Source organism: Alosa alosa, chromosome 7, assembly GCF_017589495.1.
Source record: "Alosa alosa isolate M-15738 ecotype Scorff River chromosome 7, AALO_Geno_1.1, whole genome shotgun sequence".
Classification (NCBI taxonomy): Eukaryota; Metazoa; Chordata; class Actinopteri; order Clupeiformes; family Clupeidae; genus Alosa; species Alosa alosa.
In genome coordinates this window covers 15,713,893-15,736,392 of record NC_063195.1, presented here as the reverse complement: position 1 = coordinate 15,736,392, position 22,500 = coordinate 15,713,893, and the positions used below count along the sequence as shown (strand labels likewise).

The 22,500-nt window shown below is 42.4% G+C and overlaps 2 protein-coding genes across 2 annotated transcripts in view; one reads left to right on the top strand and one right to left on the bottom strand.

Moving 5' to 3' along the window:
• The window catches only part of LOC125298030 (phospholipid phosphatase 3-like), an 8,684-nt gene extending 8,542 nt beyond the window's left edge, over positions 1–142 (top strand). The window contains exon 6 of the mRNA XM_048248667.1: positions 1–142. This exon is cut by the window's left edge and continues 927 nt beyond it. The gene's annotated coding sequence lies outside the window, so the exon portion shown is untranslated.
• Positions 143–14,030: 13,888 nt separating this feature from the next.
• Positions 14,031–22,500, bottom strand: part of LOC125298266 (adhesion G protein-coupled receptor L1-like) — an 84,384-nt gene continuing 75,914 nt past the window's right edge. Inside the window, exons 18-27 of the mRNA XM_048248968.1 lie at positions 22,496–22,500; positions 22,438–22,463; positions 21,315–21,381; positions 21,080–21,171; positions 20,575–20,743; positions 19,942–20,097; positions 19,350–19,446; positions 19,093–19,239; positions 18,468–18,485; positions 14,031–16,937 (exon numbers count right to left, since the gene is read on the bottom strand). The exon at positions 22,496–22,500 is cut by the window's right edge and continues 163 nt beyond it. Of these exons, the coding sequence (XP_048104925.1) occupies positions 15,976–16,937; positions 18,468–18,485; positions 19,093–19,239; positions 19,350–19,446; positions 19,942–20,097; positions 20,575–20,743; positions 21,080–21,171; positions 21,315–21,381; positions 22,438–22,463; positions 22,496–22,500 (1,739 nt within the window). The 3' untranslated portion in view covers positions 14,031–15,975. The remainder of the gene's footprint in view (positions 16,938–18,467; positions 18,486–19,092; positions 19,240–19,349; positions 19,447–19,941; positions 20,098–20,574; positions 20,744–21,079; positions 21,172–21,314; positions 21,382–22,437; positions 22,464–22,495) is intronic.

The window sequence follows — 22,500 nt, the reverse complement described above, 5'->3', positions numbered from 1 at the left end:
GCCACTGCCAGCAACGCAACGGTCGAACGCAGTTCAGGAATCCAGCGAGTATTTTTTTTAAGAATTTAAAGATGCCAAAACAAGACAGAAGGACAGAACTCTGGACTTTGGAACATTCTACAGTTATCTTTTTAAAAAAAAAAAAAAAAAAAAAAAATGTGTAGCTCAAGTCTCTTCCAATAGAAGCGTGGGAACACACACACGCACACACTCACACACAGACACAGGCACACACACACACACACACAGGCCCACACACACACAGGCACACACACACACACAGGTACACACACACACACACAGGCACACACAGACACCCGGCACATCCAGGGCTCACGCAGATAGGCCTATATGTACGATGTATGTCGTCATGGAGTCACCGCTGACCACTGTGAGAAAAAACAACCATCCAACCCCACATCCCCTGCCAGCTGTGCTCTGAGGTTTCCCACAGTCTCCTGCGAACTTTGACCTTTGACTCTCCTTCGTAGAGATGGCCACTTCGTCTCAAGGCAGTGACTCCAAAACAGCATTTGAACCACATCCACATGTTACATATTGGTTATAGTCATTTATGTGCATATTAATTCTATTGTGGTTTTGAAATAGTTATTGTCATTCTTGTTGTGGTTATTGTTTTCTCTCTCTCTCTGTACAGTATGTGTGTGTGTGCGTGTGTGTGTGTGTGTAGAGGGGGGGTGGGCATGCATCTTTGTTCGAGTGTGAGAGACCGTACACCCAAGTGACTGAATGTAACTTGATCCTGTGAGAACAACTTAGAATAAGTGTTGACCTCATATTTCTGTTTTTGATTATGCTGTGTGTGTGTGTGTGTGTTTCTTCGGGTGTGTTTATAAATGTATGAATGCAAGCGCGATTTCCCTGAGTGCAACTCGATCCTACGCAAACAGTTCAGATTGATCTTCAGTTTTGACCTCATTTTTCTTTATTCCCGCTGGGCCTGTGTCTGTTGGTCTGTGTGCCAAAATGGACACGAGGCCCTAAACTCTCACTCAGATGCCTTGTGTGTGTGTGTGTGTGTGTTTGGGTGTGTGTTTGAAACACATTGTGATATGGATAGATATATCCCAATAATATGGATGTATACGTAATACCTATTGAGCACTGTGATCTTTGATGAGTTATTGCCATTATGACTGAGCCACTGACATAGGTTACTGCTGTAAGAAATGTATATTTGTATCTGTGTGTGTGTGTGTGTGTGTGTATGTGTGTGCGTGTGATTGTGTGTGTGACTGGAATTCTGTCTGTTCATGGACCACTCCCTTTCGTGGTGCTCACCAGTGCCCCCTGGTGACAGTAGGATGCCATACCACCTCTCATTTGGAGTGAATGGATGAACTGAAGTCACAGGGGGCCAAAGAAGGGACACATGTTTTCCCTTCATTCCTTTGCATTTGTACCATTTCCTTTGTAAAACTCAGAGACGTCCATAAATAAAGGCATGCTATGATGCAATACATACTTCTCATTTAAGTTTAAAATATCAGAAGAGCTTTATTGGTAGGACAAAAACTCAATTATCCAAAGTTCAGTTTTCTCCGAGTTCAATTCAAATCAATTGAGTTTTAATTGAGTATGTTCTTGAAATGGTGTGGTGCTTGAAAGGGTATATGGTATGTACAGTAGTCTCTCTCTCTCTCTCTCTCTCATTCTCTGTTTCACTCACACACTCTGTTCGAAATGGAAAGACAGCTGCCTGCTGCCTCCCTCCCTACATAGAGAGCTGTCTCACTAGACATGACTTTGGATTGAATGCATCTTTTAAGAACGAGCGTAGCACTCTAGAATCATTGGTTAACACTACGGTATGATGTTGGCAAAAGCCGGAACGTTAAACTAAACTAGCTTACGTAAGTATGTTCTTGAAATGATGTGGAAGGGTGTATGGTATGTACTCTCTCTCTCTCTCATTCTCTCTCATATACTCTGTCTCTTTCTCTTTCTTTTTGTCCTTCTGCCGCTCCCCTTTTCCAGCTGTAGTCCAGGAATTTGAAAAATATTTTCATTGCTTCGGTCAAATCAAAACTGTACTCTTTACTCTGACAGTTACTCATCTCCTCATTTCTCTCTCTCTCTCTCTCTCTCTATCTTTCTCTCTCTCTCTCTCTTTCTCTCTCTCTTTCTTCCTCTCTCTTCCCTGGCTCCAGGTCTGTCCAGGTGTTGCGCTGTCAGTAAAGTATGATGGAAGGCAAAGGTCAAATTCTGAACGAGAGAGGGAGAGATAAAAAAAACAAATGACAGTGAAATAGGAAGGAGGATGATTGAAAGTGGGTGAAAAAACAGTGGGTGTGTGAATGGGTGAATGGGAGAGGAAAAAACAAATGAAAGAGAATTGGGAAAGAATGAGAGAAACAGAGAGAGAGCAAGAAGAAAGAAGAGATAGGGAGCATGAAAGAGATAAGGTGAAAGATTGACAGTAAAGAATGGGCTGTAAAGACCATATGTCAAATTCTGAAGGTGGGAGAGAGAGAGAGAGAAAGAGAGGAAGAAGGAAGTGTAAAAGAATGGGAGCGAAAGAGAGAAACAGAAGAAAGGGAGATAAACAGAGAGGAATAGAGATATAAATACGTGCACATATTATGACAGAGAGTCACTGGCAGTTAAAAATGACTGATGTCTCTTCCTTGTCTGAACATGAATGAATTAACCCACCAACCCATCCAACCAACCACCCACTCACACACACACTTAAAATTCCGACAGACAGACTGTTGAAATGACGTGTGTGTGTGTTCTATTGCACAATAAAACCATGCCTTAGGACAGCATGCCTTTAGCATTGCACGAAAACATAATTGATTTACAGACTCAATTATAGGGATTAACATAATGTGGGGGGAAAGAAATAGTGGGAGTATTGTGTGTGTGTGTGTGTGTGTTTATGTTATTCAGATAGGATGAAATGATAACAGTCATGGGAGGATATAAGCAGGAGTGTCATTTTCGCTTTCACACACAACTGCAAAAACAACAACAAAATGCCATCACGTGTGACCATTCCACAACAACAAAAAACAACAACAAAATGCATATTACATCCACTTCCACCCATTCAGCACAGACATACGTAAGGGATAATGTATAGAACGCCGGTCATTGTCGGGAGATAGGTCCCGACAGGGCGAACCGGACCCCGACGCGCAGCTTCACTGCTTGTATGGGTATGCACATGGTAAAAAAAAAACAGCACAACGCAAGAGAGTGTGACCATTCCACAACTACAAAAACAACAACAAAATGCATATTACATCCACTTCCACCCATTCAGCACAGACATACAAAAACAATATTAGCCTTCAGCAAAAGCCTTCACTGCTTGTATGGGTATGCAAGAGAGTGGGAGGGAGAAATGAAACTTTCCTCTGTCTGTGGTTTTGTGTTCTTGTACATGTGATGACAAGACATCCTGTGTCAGATCGCTGGAATTCTGTAAACTCTTTTTTTTTTCATTATTACTATTGCACAGGTACTGCAAGTGTTAACAGATGTTATATGACACTATGGTCTAGATGTCAGTCATCATTCCTCATGACTCATCCAGGCCTCAGGAGTCTTGTATCAGCTTGCAGTTCTCCTTATCAACACCTACGATCTCTTTGATGGAGAGAGAGAGAGAGAGTGGCAGGGAAAGAGCGAGTAGATATGGACAATGATAAAAGTGATAAAAGAGAGAGATATGAGGACAATATGAAAAATATATGAGGACAATATGAAAAATATATGAGGACAATATGAAAAATATATGAGGACAATATGAAAAATATATGAGGACAATATGATGAAAGAGATATGAGGACAATATGAAAAATATATGAGGACAATGTGATGACAGAGAGATGAGGACAATGTGATGACAGAGAGATGAGGACAATGTGATGACAGAGAGATGAGGACAATGTGATGACAGAGAGATGAGGACAATGTGATGACAGAGGGAGGGATAAGGACAATATGATAGAGAGTGTGTGTTTGTCTGTCTGAAAGTGAAGTGCGTAACCTGATTGAGTGTGTGTGATTAAGTGAATGACTATGTGTGGCTCTCTGTGTGTGTGTGTGTGTGTGTGTGTGTGTGTGTGTGTGTGTGTGTGTGTGTGTGAGTCTCATTTAAAATAATTTCGATCCAGTGAGGTGAAATCTGAGAACCTTATACTGTATGAGTTGCAGGTTGTCATTTTTTTGCAGATTTGGGTCACATTTTACAAAGCGTCACAACTTTTTTCAGAATTCGCGTTGTGAAGTTATATATTGTCGGAATTCAGGTTGTACAACATACTGTAATGTACAACCCAAATTCTGAAAAAAGAATTGGACATGGAGGCCCCCCCCCACCGCACGCAAAGCCTACAGGAACCACCGCATAGCCATACAGTTTAAGTTCACCCACAGTTTATATAAATACAACATTTTGACAGTGCAATACTGCAGTTGCATATATATATATATACTGTGCATTAGTTTTGTACACTTGAACATTTGCAAAAACACCACCATACCATAAAATCCAATATAAATGTAAAAAAGTGCACAATAACTAAATCCAACATACTTAAACACACACACACACACACACTCACATTAACATTTTTCAGTTCTCACAAAGTGAGAAAATAAAACACTGCCATCTTATGCAGAAAAAGGATGCATTGTTCAAACTATAAAGAGTGCAGGTTTAAAAATCCAACATAAATACAAGTACACACACACACATAAGATTAACCTTTCAGGCCATCTTCATCAGTGGAGGTATCCTTAGGAAGAGCCTGAGGGCTGAGAAATGTAAGCAAAGCACCTTGAGGGAGAAAGAAAAGATATGTTGGCATTTCCATATTTTGATATTTAGAAGGGATGCAGCTGCTTTCACAACTACCAATGCTTACTGTAAAAACATCCCAAGCTAATGTTATACATTGACCTAGGCCTACTTGTAGCTTAACATAGCATTTAAGCATTCTGCTGTTTGAGAATTAGACAGACGCACCTGATGCTTTAAAGACAGACAGTAAACAGCTGGCGTGCATGAATACTACTAGACATGAATGTTCCAGTCTGCTTTGATGCACGGAATTTAACGTGTGGTTTTCCTAACCCCCATTTGGTAAATAGATTATCACGGTCGAATAGTTAGTATAGCAGAGAAGCTATGCCACTTTCATCAAAACCTATTACAAAGCTATAGCAATGTTATGTCATTAAATACGATAAACAGTGATTCTGGAACAGATCTGCGTCTTCTTTATCCTGTTAATAAACATATTACAGTATGTAACCATATTCCGTCCGTTCGAAAAAAAAAGTTGCGCTAACTGTTCTAGTTTGTTACAAGCAGCATGGGCCATCAGGCAGGTAGTTAACATAAGCATTTTTTGCTAGGCTAGCCTTCCTGCTGCGACATTACACCATTTGTACAAGACAAGTAGAGCTATTTTATCCAGTGTAATTTATCACTTACCACTATCTTGTTTTTTCTTGTCATCCTATTCCTTTCACTTCTGGCTTCCGGACGTATAACTCCGCTTCATCATGACTGCCTGTTTTATATTTTCGCGGCAGAGACCACAAACCTGGCTGGCTGGCTGCTGTCAGCGACTACTGAGAGGGGCCCCCTTGAGGGGGATCCCGGTATTGCCGGTAACAGTGTCGTTGCACTTTACTGCATTGACTATCAAAGGGGCGCTCACAGTTTGTTGCATTTTATTTTTAACCAGTCGTTGTCTTGGGGCCCCTGGCCAGCTCGGGGCCCCAAGCAATTGCTTGGTTTGCTTTCCTTCTAGCAACGGGCCTGCTGGACAGGAGACTACAGCCTACACTGAATCCCTCCCACCCCTGCTGATCTGCTGTCTGTCTGCTCCTGCTACGCTAACAGCACACAGTGAATATCTAGTGCTCTCTGTGCTTACTAAAAGCACATACACACACACACACACACACACACCAATCCCTTAGGTGAACAGTTCCCTTAGAACACTCGTCCCTTTCACTGGTGAAATCTCTATTCACTCGTCCCTTTCACTGGTCCCTCTATCAAGCTTCAATCTTTTACTCAGCAACCCCCCTCCTCTCTTCCCACTGTCCCAATGAGAAGAGAGAGAGATCATTGGATAGAATGTTGGGGCAGGTATCTCAAACTCAGTAAGGAGAAAGAGATAGAGTGAGACAAAGAGAGAGAGTGAGAGAAAGGGAGAGATAGATAGAGAGGGGGGTGGGGGTAGATATTAGAGATTATAGGGGTCTGTAGTAGTCATGTATAAAAAGAGACGATAGACAGGGGTTGCAGGATGGAAATAAGTAACGTCAGTATCTGTTGTTTTACACAGCGGTTGTTGTTAAAGCAAAAGTAAACGAGACAAAGTTCAAAGACAAAGTCCCAGTGTTAAATATGACGTGTTACTATTATGTGCACTGGGGCGTGTGGGTGCCTGGCTACAAGCATGCATATGGGAAAGAGATCAATTTTTAATAGTTGTTGTTATTGCCTGTCTGTGGTTTTGTGTTCTTGTACGTGTGTCGACAATCAGAGTGTTCAGAGTGAATTCTTTTGAGCCTGTTTGTCTTGCCTATTATTGCACATGTACTGCATGTCTTAGCCTGGTGTTAGCAGACGTCATACGGCACTGTGGTCTGCATGCTGTGGTGTACATATCAGTCATCATTTAGTGCTCACCAGTGCCCCCAAGTGGCAGTGGTATGCCATACCACCTCTTGTTTGGACTGAATGGTTGAACTTATACCACCTCTCCACCTCTCATACCACCTCATACCACCTCTCGTTTGGACTGAATGGTTGAACTTATACCACCTCTCCACCTCTCATACCACCTCTCATACCACCTCATACCACCTCTCGTTTGGATTGAATGGCTGAACTCCACCTCTCCACCTCTCATTCCACCTCATACCACGCAGGGCTCTACACTAACATTTTTTTTCAAGAGCACTTGTGCGCCCAAGTTAAAAAATTTAGGAGCACAGACAAACATTTGGGCGCACAGTCAGTTCTGTACTTAACTTACAAATAATCTAACATTATACTGCAGCTAACAGTTAAACATGCCAGTGAACCAATTGCGAATATTAAGAATGACTGACAACATTTAGGCTACAGGAAACAGGATTTTAAAGATCAGTGCCTACTTTATTTTCAGTCTGTTCTATTTTCCTACATTTTGTTAATGTAAAATAATATAATACATTGCCATATTTGGATTTAGCCTGTATATCAAGTATCCTGCCAAATGTAGGCTAATTTATTTATTTGTGAATCCATCTATAGCTAATCCAAAAATGCCCATGGTGACCTATCTGACTGCATACTGCCTAATACTACTACTAAAACAGTCCATTTCCTCTTCCACAAAACCCAACATAGGCTAATCAAGGATATATGTTTTATACTTTTAGTTTTTATTTGAAATATCTGCATTGATGGGGGCAGTAGGCAAACGTTAGACCTACTTTCGTTTTGCACTTAAGCTTGTATTCGGTGTAAACAAACAAGCATGCGTGGAAGCCTGGAGTTGTCAGTAGCATTCTACCTTTGAATAAAATGGGAGTATTACGGGAGGCTACTTTTGTGCCGGTTCGCTACAGCTATATTTTGCATATTGCAGCCAATACGTCAGCTGAGCTAAAAGGCATGTTAGGTTACCTTTCCTTCTCTCACTGCATTCTCAGAATCTCATCCTGTTCCTCCTATATCCAATGAATTCGGTGGATAGAATAACTCATTTCTTCAATCTTTGCATCTTGGCTGGCTAGTCTAACTTTCCGCTTTTTCCTCTGCCGCTCTTGATTTGATAGAAGCCGACTACTAGCTGAGTCACAACGCTAAACTGCTAACGTTGATGGGAGGTGTAGTTTTTATGCTGCATTCGCGACGTGATTCTATGGTTTGCACCAGTAATGTTTCTTGATGTTGCAGTGTATTTTGTAGACAAACATTGACATGGTTAGAAGTCATTCGTACCAGTGCGCCTAAATATTTTTTTGCACTCGCACGGCATCATTTTTAAATGGGCGCACTGTAGAGCCCTGCCACCTCTCGTTTGGATTGAATGGGAACAAAAGTACAGGGAACAAAAGGGATGCGTCTTCCTTCATCCCTTTGTATTTGTACCATTTCCTTTGTAAGAATCGGAGACATACATAAATAAAGACGTCGTATGGTCTGCACGCTGTGGTGTACTGTACTTATCAGTAATCATTCCTCGTGACTCATCGCTGGGGGTCTCAAGAGTCTGTATCAGAACCTGATCTCTGTCAAAAACTAATTTAGCCAGCCAGTTCAATCATACAGGAATCTAGAGTTCTAACCCAGCCAGGAATCAGTTATAGGAATCAGCAAAGCCTCAAACATGTAGGCTATAGCCTATATAGAATAACCTAAGATCATTCAGAACCCTTGACAATGGGCATCTAGAACTCTCCTGTTCTAATTACGCTGGATGGCTTAGTTTATGGTTATGGGATTTGGCAGACACTTTTGTCCAAAGTGACTTACAAATAAAACAATACAATTCTTAAATTAACAGTAAACCGTTTTAAAAAGTTGGTAAGACTTTAACGTCATTCAATGCCTGAATAGTACACCTATTGGGCAGAATTGCATGTGTGCAAGGCTTCACAGGTCACAACAATCCTGTGTGCCAGTGCAGCCACGTGACTGGCACAATGTATTCACATGTCGGTGGAAAGGGTGGAATAGGTGTAGACAACAGCCATATTGGCATACTGAAGTAACCCCATGGAGGATTATTTGAGTGATGTGTCTCCTCATTAGAAAGTCTCTGGTTTAACTTCATGGCTGACACCATTCAATGCCTGAATAGAGAAGCTACTGCATCCAATGAGACCTGATGGGTGATGGTTATGGTTTTCTTCATTTATTTATTTTCATGATTTCCTGTTTGGTGGTGGTTATGGCATTCTTAATTGATTAATTGATTGTTTGGGTGAATAGACTCATTGACTTACCTGTCTTTGCTTAAACTGTCTCACTGAATGGTGGGTAACATTGTCTACGGCAGTGTTTCTCAAACTTTTTCAGACGAAGGACCACTTAACCAATAAAAAAGAAACGCACGGAACACCTAAAAAAAAAGATTAGACCTACTTCAACAGTATATAAGCCTACACAATAGGCCTACTCACTGAACTACCTTGCTTATTGTCTTTGCACTTTGTCTCTTTGTATGTCTTGACATGTGAAGAAATTGACAATAAAGCAGACTTTGACTTTGACTTTGCTTATTGTGTCAGAGGACTCATATGATTTAAACTGGCATATTTTACATAGACAGTGTTGCAGAACTGTTTGGATTTACATACAAGTTGGTTCAATATTGCAAACAACTCATCTATATTATATTTGACCACGTCTGCTCACGGACCACTTGGGATAGCTTACGGACCACCAGTGGTCCCCGGACCACACTTTGAGAAACACTGGTCTATGGAAACAACTGTGTCAGGTGAGATGTAACTATGGAAACAACTGTGTCAGGTGAGATGTAACTATGGAAACAACTGTGTCAGGTGAGATGTAACAGGCGCTTTCCTGGTTTTTTGTTGTTGTTGTCGCTTTTGTTGAAGCTATTTCATTCTCCTCTCTAACTGTCCCCGTCCAGATCAGAGGTTAAAAACAACATCTAGATAACACACTCCATCTAGATAAAAAACAGTAAACAATGCAGTCCACTCCTCAAAAATAGTTATTCAGTCGCTTTGGTGCATTTCTCAAATCATTTCCAATGGAACTTTCAGTGCAGTCAAAATGACAAGTCCTGACACCATTCTTTATGTCTTGAACAAACGGTTTTGAGAATTTCCATTCTGATCTGAGAAATGCGCCAAAGCAACTGAGAAAAACTGGAATTGAGACCTGGGTGATCTTCATACCCTGGAAATTCAGAGTTCTTGCGAGAGCACAGTGTGTGTGATAGAGAGCAGAGTGTGTGTGATAGAGAGCTTTTGTGTCAATATTATGTGTGCTTATAAGTCTGTGTATGTGTAATTGTGTGTGTGTGTGTGTGTGTGTGTGTGTGTGTGTGTGTCTGTGTGTGTGTGTGTGTGTGTGTGTGTTGGAGATGTGGATGTTAGAGCTGAGAGTTGGTACCAGACCAGGGCCTCACCATCTGTGGAGTTTTGAGTGATACATATGAAGAGCCCTTTTCCAAAATGCAATATCCGACATTTTAATGTATTTTCATTAATCATTTTTTTAATTGTTTTCCACTGAAACTGGATTGTTATTATTTATCTTTATTCAATCAAAACAAATGCACTTTTATTGATATTATCTGAAATACACAATTAAATAACATGACTTATTTATGATTCTTCATGTGTATCTCATAACACAAGCAAATGCGTGTGTGTGTGTGTGTGTTTATGTTTATGTGTGTAAATGATAGGGTTGGGTATCGTTTGGGTTTTATCCGATACTGGTACTAAATCGATACTTTTAAAACGGTGCCGGTGTCGAAACGGTGCCTGAACCGGTACTTTGTTTTTAAAAGGTTTTAAATTAAAATGGTCTAAAGCATGACTTGCTCTTTTTTTATTGATAAGACAAATTTGAACATGAAATTGAACTGTTATATTCAATTTACTATCAATATCTCATTGCTCCTATGAATAATACATTTAAATGTTAAAACAGCATGCCATGCATGCACACACAATGGTAAGCACTGCTTTTAAAGGTGCCATGTGTAATGTCCGGCAAAAAATCAATGAATACTCTATATTCCATAAAAGATGGGGGCAGTATACCCCCAGAAAGTTAGTTGGTCTACCCTAGAGTAACAACTGAGACACGTGTATTGCAGTTTGGCTGGCGGTTATGTTGCCCGCATATCGCCTCCCATGGCCGAAACTGGTATTATGACACCTGTCGGGCTGTGGCTAGTAATTTAGCATGCTAATTCAGGTTGATATCTCTGCAGCACTATACCTTGTCATTTTTTTTAATGACATCATCGCCCTTATTTCTTCTCATTCTTTTGATGCGTGTAGCTCATTTTTTGGATATTTTTACCTCAATTCTTACACATGGCACCCTTAAGTTTACCCAGTGGAGGCGGTTTGCCATGGTATGTTAAAACCGCTTGCCATAAAACTGCCAGGTCATGGACAACGGCATTTGTAAGCAAGCTAATCTAACATGGACTACTTTCCAGTTAATTCAGTGTGTTCCCAAATGCTTCAAGAAATGTCATGTCTTAACCCATAACGCAGTAGTTTTGAACATGTTAGGCTACATGTCGGTGTTGAAGTGTTTAGATTCCCAGCGCTAGCCTAATAGGCATTTTAACAGCAACTATGGCTATGCGCTATTCACCAGTCAGCTGAGTTTAATTAGCGATAACGAACGGAGATGGTTTCGTAGCCTCTTTGACAGCTCAGTGACATCAGGTATGTAACCTACATATTTATGTTTTTGCCAGCTAACTTTTAACATGATCTTCTACTGTTGATGTTGTTTCATAGCCTTTTGCTTGTGTGTAGTTAGGCCCACTGCTAGATTTTGATAGGAGCTCGCGATATTGCTTTAAAGCAAGGTACTCGCGCAAGCTGTCAAACACTGTCCACTCGCCTGATGTGGTGCACCCCTCTGGTTTATACATCCAGTGTTTATCATATGTTAGCTAACTGTATCTGGATGTGTTGCTATCAGAGCAAGACGTTAGAGATGGCACATGACATGCAGTGATGCCTTGTATAAAAAAAAACAAAAAAAAACGCTTAAGCACCGATATGAGGCACCGAAATCCACATTGTGGAGTTACTACCGTTTGTGTCGGCACCGGTGCCATATTAGAACCGTGTTTCGGTGCCCAACCCTAGTAAGTGAGAATACAAAAAAGAGAGCAAGAGAGATTGAGAAAGAAAGAGAGAGAGAAAAAGAGAGAGAGAGAGAGAGAAAAAGAGAGAGAAAAAGAAAGAGAGAGAGAGAGAGAGAGAGAGAGAGAGAGCCTTAACTGGTGTTTGATGTGTGAAGGTCACAGGGACACCCACAAAGGCAGGCCGTCAAGGCTCCTGAAGAGGGGGTTGGCTGAGTGGAAAATTATACAAGAGTGGACCCATCACAGCCATCAGACTCTAGAACAACGCCAGAACTGCACCAGAACTGCACCAGCACCGGGACAGAGCCATCTCTGCATCTCGGAGCAGTTGAAACGTGCAGCAGAGCAGGGAAGCAGCAGTCATGTTGCCCACCACCATTAGTCAAGCTGCCGTGGGCAGAGTGGAGGTTTTTCTGTGCAAATATCATAAAACGCCTGAAGATGCAAGGCAATGACATCATCTGGAGGTGGTATAGACCAAAGTTATCAGCATTTCTGTGATCCCTATGCTAGTGGTTTTCAAAGTGGGTCCCGCAGCAAATTGGAAGGATAAATAAAAGCAAAAAAAAAATCAATTAAACAAATGAAAAATATACCTATCATTATGAGTGTTGTTATAAAATACCATTATAAAAATGTTGTTGCATATCTGAACATTATATTTTCCATGATATTCTGTCTGATTGGCTAGTATTTAAACACCTTCATCATCACATACTGTAAACTGTCAGTGTAGCCCTGGTAAAGCCCATGATATCCGCTCCTGCTTCTCCTATTTAGCTAGCTGGCTAGCTCTGCTAAAATAGACACCTTTTTGAATGTAAAGTCAAATGGATACATTATTCAAGTTTTGGACAAGCTCATTGAGGCAAATGGGCTTGACTGGTCTTGTTGTGTGGGAGTGGGCCCAGACGTGACTGTGGCTATGGCTGTGAATAACAGTAGACTGACAGAGCTTTCATCAAGCAGAAAGCCACGAATGCAATTTTCAAACTGTACTTGTATGCTCCATAGCAAAGTGCTTGTGGCTCAACAGATAGAGGACGAGCCTAATTTATTTTTACATTTGCCGTAGTACTGTCGAGTGGTTTAATTAAGCCATCTTGCCAAAAGGGGGCCTTGGCCAAAACCTTCTGAAGAACCATTTCTAAGGTGATCACTTGATGTAAAGGTTCAACACAAAGTCATGGTTCTTTATGGAAGTGATGAAAAGCACACTTTGTTTAGTATTTATAATGTAGCCACTCCTATATGTAGGTGTCACTTAAATGTAGCCTAGATTACATTTGCTGCCAGGGCTAGTCTAGCAACTCTCCGTTGGCTTGTGAGCTCCAGAAATCGAAACTTAATCAGGCCAATGAAATCGTGTATAGAGTCGTTAGGTGGGCTTAACATAATGATTGATGGCAGAGTTGCAACGGTTTGGCTTGAATTCCCTGCTACTTGAAAACAAATAAGATGGATGTTGCTGCTGGCGAACAGTGTGACACGAGTTAAGCCTTTATTAAGTTGGAAAACGTTTGAACTAGCCAACTAGCTCCGCTGGTGGGAAACGCATGGGACTCATAGCGCTGCCGCTGTCCTATTGCGTGCAGAGGGAATTTGAAAGATAACTGATTATCCCGCCCCTCAGACTGAGCACTGCGAACGGTGAGTTTCCAGACCCTACATTTTAATGTGGGTCTGGCTCGTCAGGCTAACTTAAATGGCAAATAAAGCTGTAAATTCTCTTTTCAATGGCAAATTCACATTTTTTTATTTACATTGTTGGTGACACCTGTGGTCCTCCATACTCATATCCTCTAGTAATAGTATTGACAGATGCAGTATTAATTCCTAACTAAGGTCTCCCCTGCACTGTAGCTTAAATGTTATTCTCTTGCGGTAAGCTGCGTAGGATACAAGTGTCTGAGTGAATAAATGTATTTTACATGTAAACATAACTACTTGAACACAGTTATTTTATAGAGTGTAAAATGTGTGGAGTGGTGTCTGTGGGCCAATCCAAACAGTCATCTTCAGGATAGCGGACCAACAAAGACTGGAAAAAAATCAGTGTTATTCTAAATAGACGGCAAGTGATTGTGAAACAATTGTGAAACAATTTGTTGGCAATATAATAAAATGGAAAAACAAAACAAAACAAATATTGAATGACACTTCTGAGTTTTGTTCTATTTTTATTTTGTATACAAAATCTCTCTCCTCAATCGCCTTTCCTGGTCTCTTTCTTTAATCTACCTCTCTTTTTTGTGACGGAGAGAGAGGCAGGCTGAAAACAGAAAAGAGAGAGAGAGAGCAGGAGAGAGATCGAAGGAGAGGTCAAAAAGAAGACAGGGTCATCCATTTCACAGACTCCCACACATTGTTTTTTTTTTGTAACTAGGTTTTTTCACCATTCATTTTTTTCCCTCATTTTCATTTTTTTCTAACGTTTGTGATAGAAGATCGCATCCTTATATGTTTTTAAGTTGTTTTTTTTTTAAGTTCAGTTCTATTTACAAAGATCAAACAACGGCAAGGGTGAAACACTTTTCAGTTTCAGAGTTCTGTTCCAAGGCCTGGTTGTCACGACGACAACAGCTAGTGTCCTCCTACTGTCCAACCGACAAACCAACAGGTGGAGATCTGAAGGTCAGTTCCGAAGATCCTTCCGATAGCTGTCCCTCGGGAACAAAAAAGGACTGAATTGGTTGAGGCCTTGGGGTTGTATATAGATTATATGATGAAGACAAAGACTGAGAGTCTATATAGTCCAGTTCTCCCAAAAGAGTGTCTGAAGTCCAAAAGTCCAGAAGTGTCTTAGGCCCTTAGGTCAGTCTGTGACCCCACTGACACGTGACCTTTGAACTTCCACCTCACCAGGTGATACAGTCTTGTCTGTTAGAAACAGAGCCTGATGGGCCCTTGTCGCTCTGTGTCTCTGTGTTGTTTTTTCCCGTAGAAAGAGTTTGATGTGTGTGTGTGTGTGTGTGTGTGTGTGTGTGTGTGTGTGTGTGTGTGTGTGTGCGAATGTGATTTTTTGGCAATGTTGAAGCGCTTTTGAGGGGGTCTGTCTGGCATCAAAGCCTATCACATTCTCCAAAGGGGGCGGGGACTAAAACACTAAGGATCAATAAAAGTGACTGACAATACAACAATACCACTCCACCCAGTTAGATAGATAGATAGACAGATAGATAGAGAGCGAGAGACACAGAGAGAGAGATAGAGAGAGAGAGATGTGAATGAAATTAGCAGGGTGGAATGGCATGAAAGAGAGATAAAATAGAGAGAGAGTGAAAGAGAGAGAGAGAAAGAGAGAGAATAAAAAAATGAAAAAGTGGAAAGCAAATGTAGGATAGGGAAAGGGGAGAGATGCAGGTGAAGTGTGAGGTGAAGTGAAGTGTGTGTGTTTGCGATGAAGGCAGTGGAATGAGCTGGGTGGGAGTGGAGGCGACCGGGAGACAGAGGCAGGGAGGAGGACGCCATGGCAACACCACTACCATCATCATCATCATCATCATCATCAATTTCATCATCAATATCATCATCGTTGGTGAACCGTCATTTTAGTCTTTATAATGACTAGAAACAGTGCTAATGGTTATTGCCCTGCGACCACCGTCAGAGAAATGATCATAACAATGACCTCACCATCACCAAGACATCATTATCATCATCATCATCATCATCTTCTTCTTCTTCTTCTTCTTCGTCATGCATGGCTATGGTGAGGTCAGAATCATTGTAGTCATTTATCGTAAGTAAGTGATGACCAAATATTGCACTGGTGCTGTCAACATTTTGAGGAAGGCTGATTATTATCCATCCATGTTGTTGCACATGAAGCTAGTGTAATGGAGACGATTAGAGGTTCAAACCCTCACCACGACCACCACCTTCATCCTCCTCATCCTCATCGTCATCATCATCAATACTACAACTTCATCATTGTTATGATCATTTTCATCTACAGCACGACAACAACTATGAAGATGATAATGGTTTTTGTGTCATCTTAATCTTCATCATCATCATCATCATCATCATTGTCGTCGTCACGGCAACGGCGTCGTGGTTCGTCCTCCTCCCGTAACCCTCCGTGTCCCGGTCACCAGCGCCCTAGTCACAGGCTCGTCACCAGTTGCATCTGTCCGTCTGTCTCGCCGTGGGCGGGCTCCAGACCCATCCCCGCGTCCTGATTGGTCCGCCGCGGCGGGGGCTGGTAGAAGGCAGAGATGTGGGCTGGCCGGCTGGCGCTGAAGTAGAGCTCGTCGGGAGGCAGGCCGCCGACGCCACCACTTCCTCCGACTCCCCTTGACCCTGTGCTGACCTCCACCAGCCCCTCGGGGCTGCTGTCGGGGTAGGAGGAGTCTCGGTCCCGGCCGGCTCCGCCTATGCTCTCGGTGAGCTCGGCCGACAGGCTCTCGGACTCCTCCTCGCTCTGGTAGAACACCGATTGGGTGAGGTGGTGTTCCAGGAGGCGGGGCTTCTCTGGGAGGCGGGGCTTGTCGGGGAGGCGGGGCTTCTCCAGGGCCTTGTAGAGGAGCTCGTCCTCGTCTTGAGGGGGCGGCGGAGGGGGGCGGGGCAAAGGTCGCTGGGGCGGCTCCCGTTGCCCCGTTGACGTCGACGCCAGGAAGTCCTGGCTCTGGTGGAGCTGCGGTGGTTCACGTTGCACCGTCGACGAAGACGACAGGAAGTCCTGGCTCTGGTGGCGCGACTCTGAACTGAGCTCTGCCCCTCCTCCTCCTCCTCCTCCTCCTCCACCTCCTGTGTGGCTGGTGCCGTAGCGATCGGTCGACGGGCGCAGGTTGCTGTGCACCAGCTCAGAGATGATCATCTTCTCCAGTGCGGCGGCGTCCGATAGGTTCCTCCTCATCCCGCCACCTGCTCCGCCGTGATCCGCGCCTCTCGGTGTCAGCAGGGTGGAGCAGTGCTCCCCGGACACGCCCCCTTGGCCCGACCCGGCGCCTAATAGGTCGGTGCTGCCGCCACCCACGCCGTGCAGCGAATAGCTGTTGTTGTAGTTGCCATTCAGGCGCACACCCTCCAGGCCGCAGGACTCACGGCTGCGAGAGAGGGTGCCCTCTGATGGGGAGACAGAGAAACACACGCAACCACACCACAGTGAGCATTTCAGTGAATAATTATGTACTACAGATGTACTACAGAAACTATCAATGAACAAGCTATGACCAAAATCCAAATACAATTAAGCCAGAAATTATTCCTTAATTCTATAACAAATGTTGATCTATAGTTTACCAATAGGTTTCTTTTGCCTGAAAATGACATAAGCATGAGACAAAAAGTGGTGCATTATGCTACAAAAATAAATTAATAAAAATAAACATTGTATGTGTCTCCTTGGTTAAAGTAAGGATATTTAATTTAATTAATATTTGGCATTGGTATGGAAAATTAAAGACTTAACTTTAGTATATAGATATTAACTATAAATCCTCACTAAACAAGCACCATCACCAACATCAACACCGCTATCAGATATTCTGATAACGATGATAACAGTCATCATTGTGATACTCAATGAAGCCAAATGTACTGAGAATCACGTGGAAATGTAATATGAATGCAATATGAATGTATTACATATAACATATCTGTATTGTATTGACCAGAACTGTTAATTATATACAGTAATCTATAACTATGTACTGCTATGACTTTCACCCTGACATCATAATATCCTGTTCCTCCTAAATTAAGGTTACGGACAGTTACGTTACGGACGGATACGTTTATGGACAGTGACGGAATTGTTTTGTAACTTTTGCCTCCACTAGAATGTACACCGCTAGATTGTCTGAAATGAAACAATTCCTAAATGTTTAATGTTAATTAAAGCAGTAAAAAAAAAAATTCAAGCACATTTTGATTGGTTAACTGAAGGAGTGATGCAGATCAATTTAATGCTATTATGAAGGAAATTGTCAGAAACAAACAACCAACCTCCCATGAGTCACAAAGTGAACTATGCATCCAACCCCCACCCCCACCACCACCCATTTGTCATAGTCATTCTCCGATCCCTGCTGAGCGTTTCATAACTTCCTGTTTCTGCCGACGGGGGTGGGTGGGTTAAACTTTCCTTCGGCGTACTCTGACTCAGCCCATGGCCACTAAAGGCCCTTATTAAATGTTGGCACTCGTCTGTTTATGCAACATAATTCGCCGTAGCTGGCTATTAATTCTGAGGAAAAAGGGAGGCCGATCTACCAGGTTGTTCTGACACACACACACAGTTCACACACAAACACACACACAGTACACACACAAACACACACACACAGTACACACACAAAGTACACACACAAACACACACACACAGTACACACACAAACCCACACACAGTACACACACAAACACACACACACAGTACACACACAAACACACACAAAGTACACACACAAACACACACACAGTACACACACAAACACACACACAGTACACATACAAACACACACACAGTACACACACAAACACACACACAGTACACATACAAACACACACACAGTACACCACCACAACAACAGCATGAGTGGAGTGAAGGCAGGAGGAAAGAAGGGAATGGAGCTAAAGGTCATTTGAAGGTCATACTTGAGTCTCTGTATGTTCCTGTTCAGCCATCAGCAAACCAGGGGACAGAGAGAGAGAGAGAGAGAGAGAGAGAGAGAGAGAGAGAGAGAGAGAACAGACAGAAAGAGACAGGGACAGAGAAATAGACATAGAAATTGGAAAAACAAAGACAAAACTTTAAAAGTTAAACTAAGTTAAGGACAAATATAAACAGTCATTAACCAGTACAGACATTGATACCCAAAACATTTATAAAGCTGAAAAGCGACAGGACAGGCAAGCAAGATACCAGATAGACAACACCATCATAAGACAATTCACACACACATGGACAGAAAGACAGAGAAATAGACAGACAGAAGGATGTAAATCGGCAGTGATAAAAAAAACATACCAGAGAGGGGAACATGGAGAGAAAGAGAGAGAGAGAGAGAGAGAGAGAGAGAGAGAGACCACTCAACAGACACTGATGAATAGACAGTCTTACAAACAAAAAAACAAACAAACAAAAAAACACACTGGAAGAAATGGAGGAGAAATGGATGAGTGGAGTGGAGAAATAAAAGACAGGCACAAGAACGGACCAATGAGCAGACAGGACAAACCTGTGGAGTTGAACACCGACCAATGAGCAGACAAAACAAACCTGTGGAGTTGAACACCGCAGGTGACGGAGGGTTGAACACAGCGGGGGAGGGAGGGTTGAAGGTCTCAGCCAATAGGGTGTTGTAAGGGGAGGTGCCAGAGCGAGTCTGGAGCACCGGATTGGTCAAGAGGTGATTGCCCATGGTGCCTGAGAGAGAAGAGGCAAGCCGAGGTGAAGACAGCGGAAGAGAATGAGAGTGAGAGAGAGAAAGAGAAAGAGAGGGATAGAGACAGAAAAAGAGAGAACGAGAGACGTACCTCTGTTGAGGGTGGGGGTGTTGTTCATATCTGCCGCCATGAAGGAAGACTCGGTTTGTCTGCGGACGGTGTCGTTCCACATACGCCTGATCCGACTCTGCACAGGCAAACAACTCACAGTTTACATCACACAATTCCATTGTGTGTATCTGTGTGTGTATGCATGTGTGTGTGTGTGTGGGGTGTGTGTGTGTGTGTATTTCTACTAATGAAATGGTTGATTCTATACTAATTGTTATTGTATAACAATTAACAATTCTTAGTTGTTGTTTGGTCAACAAAATGTCAGAAAATGTAGAAAAAAAGCCCAACATGACATTGCTACAGTAAATGTCTTGTTTTTGTCTAAACACCAAAGATAGAGGCGTAAAGAAGCCAAATTAAATTCAAATTTAAGAAGCTTTGGCATCCCTAATTAAAAAATTAGTCACATCATTTATAAACACACTGAGTGCTGCTTTAGGCCTAATTATTAATTCTTTCATCAAGTTCCTTTTTAAACACCATTTTGAGAAGGAAAAAGGCATATTATATAAGCAATAATTATTATATAAGTAATAATTAATATATATATATATATTCGTGGGTTTACCTGTCTGTGGGCAGGGGCATGGCGTGATTGGCTGCCGCCATAGTAACGGCTGTTTCCCCGATGGGCGGAGCTCTTGAGTGAGCCGTGGGAGGCGGAGCTGGAGGCGTGGCCACAGCAGGGGGAGTGACGCAAGCACTTACTGTACTCCTTATGGACCTGGGCGGAGTCAGAGCACACAGTTGGAGTTGGAGTGGCACAAACACTTACTGCACTCCCTATGGGCGTGGGCGGAGTTAAACGGCGTCATCTGTAGTCCAGCTCACTGACGTTTGCGACTAACAGCTGGCACTTTGTCAGTCTGTCAGGAAAAGCTATGTTTGTATACACAAACCTATATATAGGCCCTGGTGGCATTGTGTGAGAGCTGTGCTACATATGGATTTTCCTAACGTTGGTAGAGATGTTACATCTCTGGCATGGCTTGCACCTTTAATGACGATAAATGAACATCAAAACATTCTGCACACACACACAGCACGCAGGCAGGATGTCCCAGGGCTAAGACTGTCTGTCACTTCTTATTGGGTGTCATCCTCAAAAATAACCACACACAGACACACAACAAAAACACACACACACACACACACACACACACACACACACACACACACACACACACACACACACACTGACCTTCTTCTGCAGGGCACAGTGGAAGATGAAGATGAAGAGTCCGTGCAAGGCGTTGAAAGAGGTGAAGAGGTAAGCCATGACCACGCTGTTCTCAGTGAGGAAGAGGAGGCCGAAGGCCCACGTCAGAGACACCAGCAGCAGCAGCGCTACAGAGCTCACCGTCCAACACCTGTGTGTAGGGATAGAGATTTAAGAGAGGAAAAGCAGATGAGCTAGACAGGGAGTTTCTTGTGTCTGTGTGTGTGTGAGAGAGAGAGTGTGTGTGTGTTTGTGTGTGTGTCTGTGTGTGTGTGTGTTGCATGTGTGTAGATGTACACATTTTCAAAATGTAATTTTTTCAACTCCTGGAATGTGTATGTGTGTGTGTGTGTGTGTATGTGTATGTGTGTGTGTGTGTGTGTGTGTGTGTGTGTGTGTGTGTGTGTGTGTGTGTGTGTGTGTGTGTGTCTGTGTGTGTGTGTTTGTATGTCTTTGCAGGTATGTGTGTGTGTGTGTGTGAACTCACTTGATGTTGTCGAAGCGGCTGGAGTCTGGCTTGAGGACGGTGGAGTGACGGATCATCCTGTGCAGTGTGACCATCAGGACCACCAGGTTGAACTGCAGAAATATTTTACACACATTCTTTACACACACAAACCTACATGTGCATACATATGTGTGTGTGTGTGTGTGTGTGTGTGTGTGTGTGTGTGTGTGTGTGTGTGTGTGTGTGTGTGTGTGTGTGTACAAGTCTCTCTTACCAGAATGATGAGAGAGACTGGGCCAATGAAAGTCCAGATGAAGTAGTTGTCCAGACGCAACCAGCAGCTGCAATACATTCAGACAACGTAGTTGGCATTGAGACACAGAGAGACTGTCATACTGACAGACACACACATACAGTAGGCCTACACACAAACACGCAACACATAAATACATTTTTAATATATATATATATATATATATATATTAAATTGTGTACTCAGTTTAGCAAATTGCCAGCCTGGGTTTCCCCATGCTGCCTTACGCGCTCGATTTTATTTAAATCTAAATAAAAAAATCTTTATCTAAATTTAGACTTTAGCTCACATTCAAGCTACATTGGTAGAGCAGACTGTAGCTCACATTCGATCCTCTGATGGAGGAAAAAATGACTTGAACTGAAAGTCAGGTCGGAGTTTTTGCTCGGAGACTCATGCGGAAGTCTTGAGGCGGACTTACAACAACACAAGAGGCGAATCTTACTCTCACTACAAATAGGTAAAGTAATTTATCACTAAATTAACACTACAGATAGAAACAATCGCCCGAGACATTTTCCTTCTTGCTCAACCAAGCAATTCTAATAACTTATTTATGCTTTTCCTGTATTTGTTTTCCGAGCTGATCTTATGAACACACTTTTTTTGGAGGTCGGGATTTTTAAAGTCGGATTCTCTGTCTCTTCCAATATAGCTTGATTGTCAGCAGATACTTTATAATTCGGACACAGAAGTCAAGGAATATATTTATAGAAATGTAAAGGTAGTGTGTAACTCCAATATGGCAGTTGTCTATACATATCCCACCCATTCCTGTGATGTAAGTAACCAACCACATTGTTGGAAACTGCATGATTAACGAAAATAACTGCCCAAAGCCGTTACCAAGAAGGCCGCTGAGTGGTGCACTGCAAAAAGTGATATCTTACTAAGTGTTATAATCTTTTTTAAGATAAAAAATTCTAGTTAGTATTGTTTTTAGTATAAGGATACTTACTTTGAGCTTTCTAGTAAGATTATTTGACTTAAAATAAATAAATGAATACTGAAAAATCAGTGTTCATTTGTAGGATAGCGATTTGGATAAAAAAGCGTCAGCTAAATGTCATATTAATGCACTCACGCCTTCTTGAAGCCAGAAGGCTTGGTAGTCGATTCTTGGGCGGAGATGGCTACATGATGATGG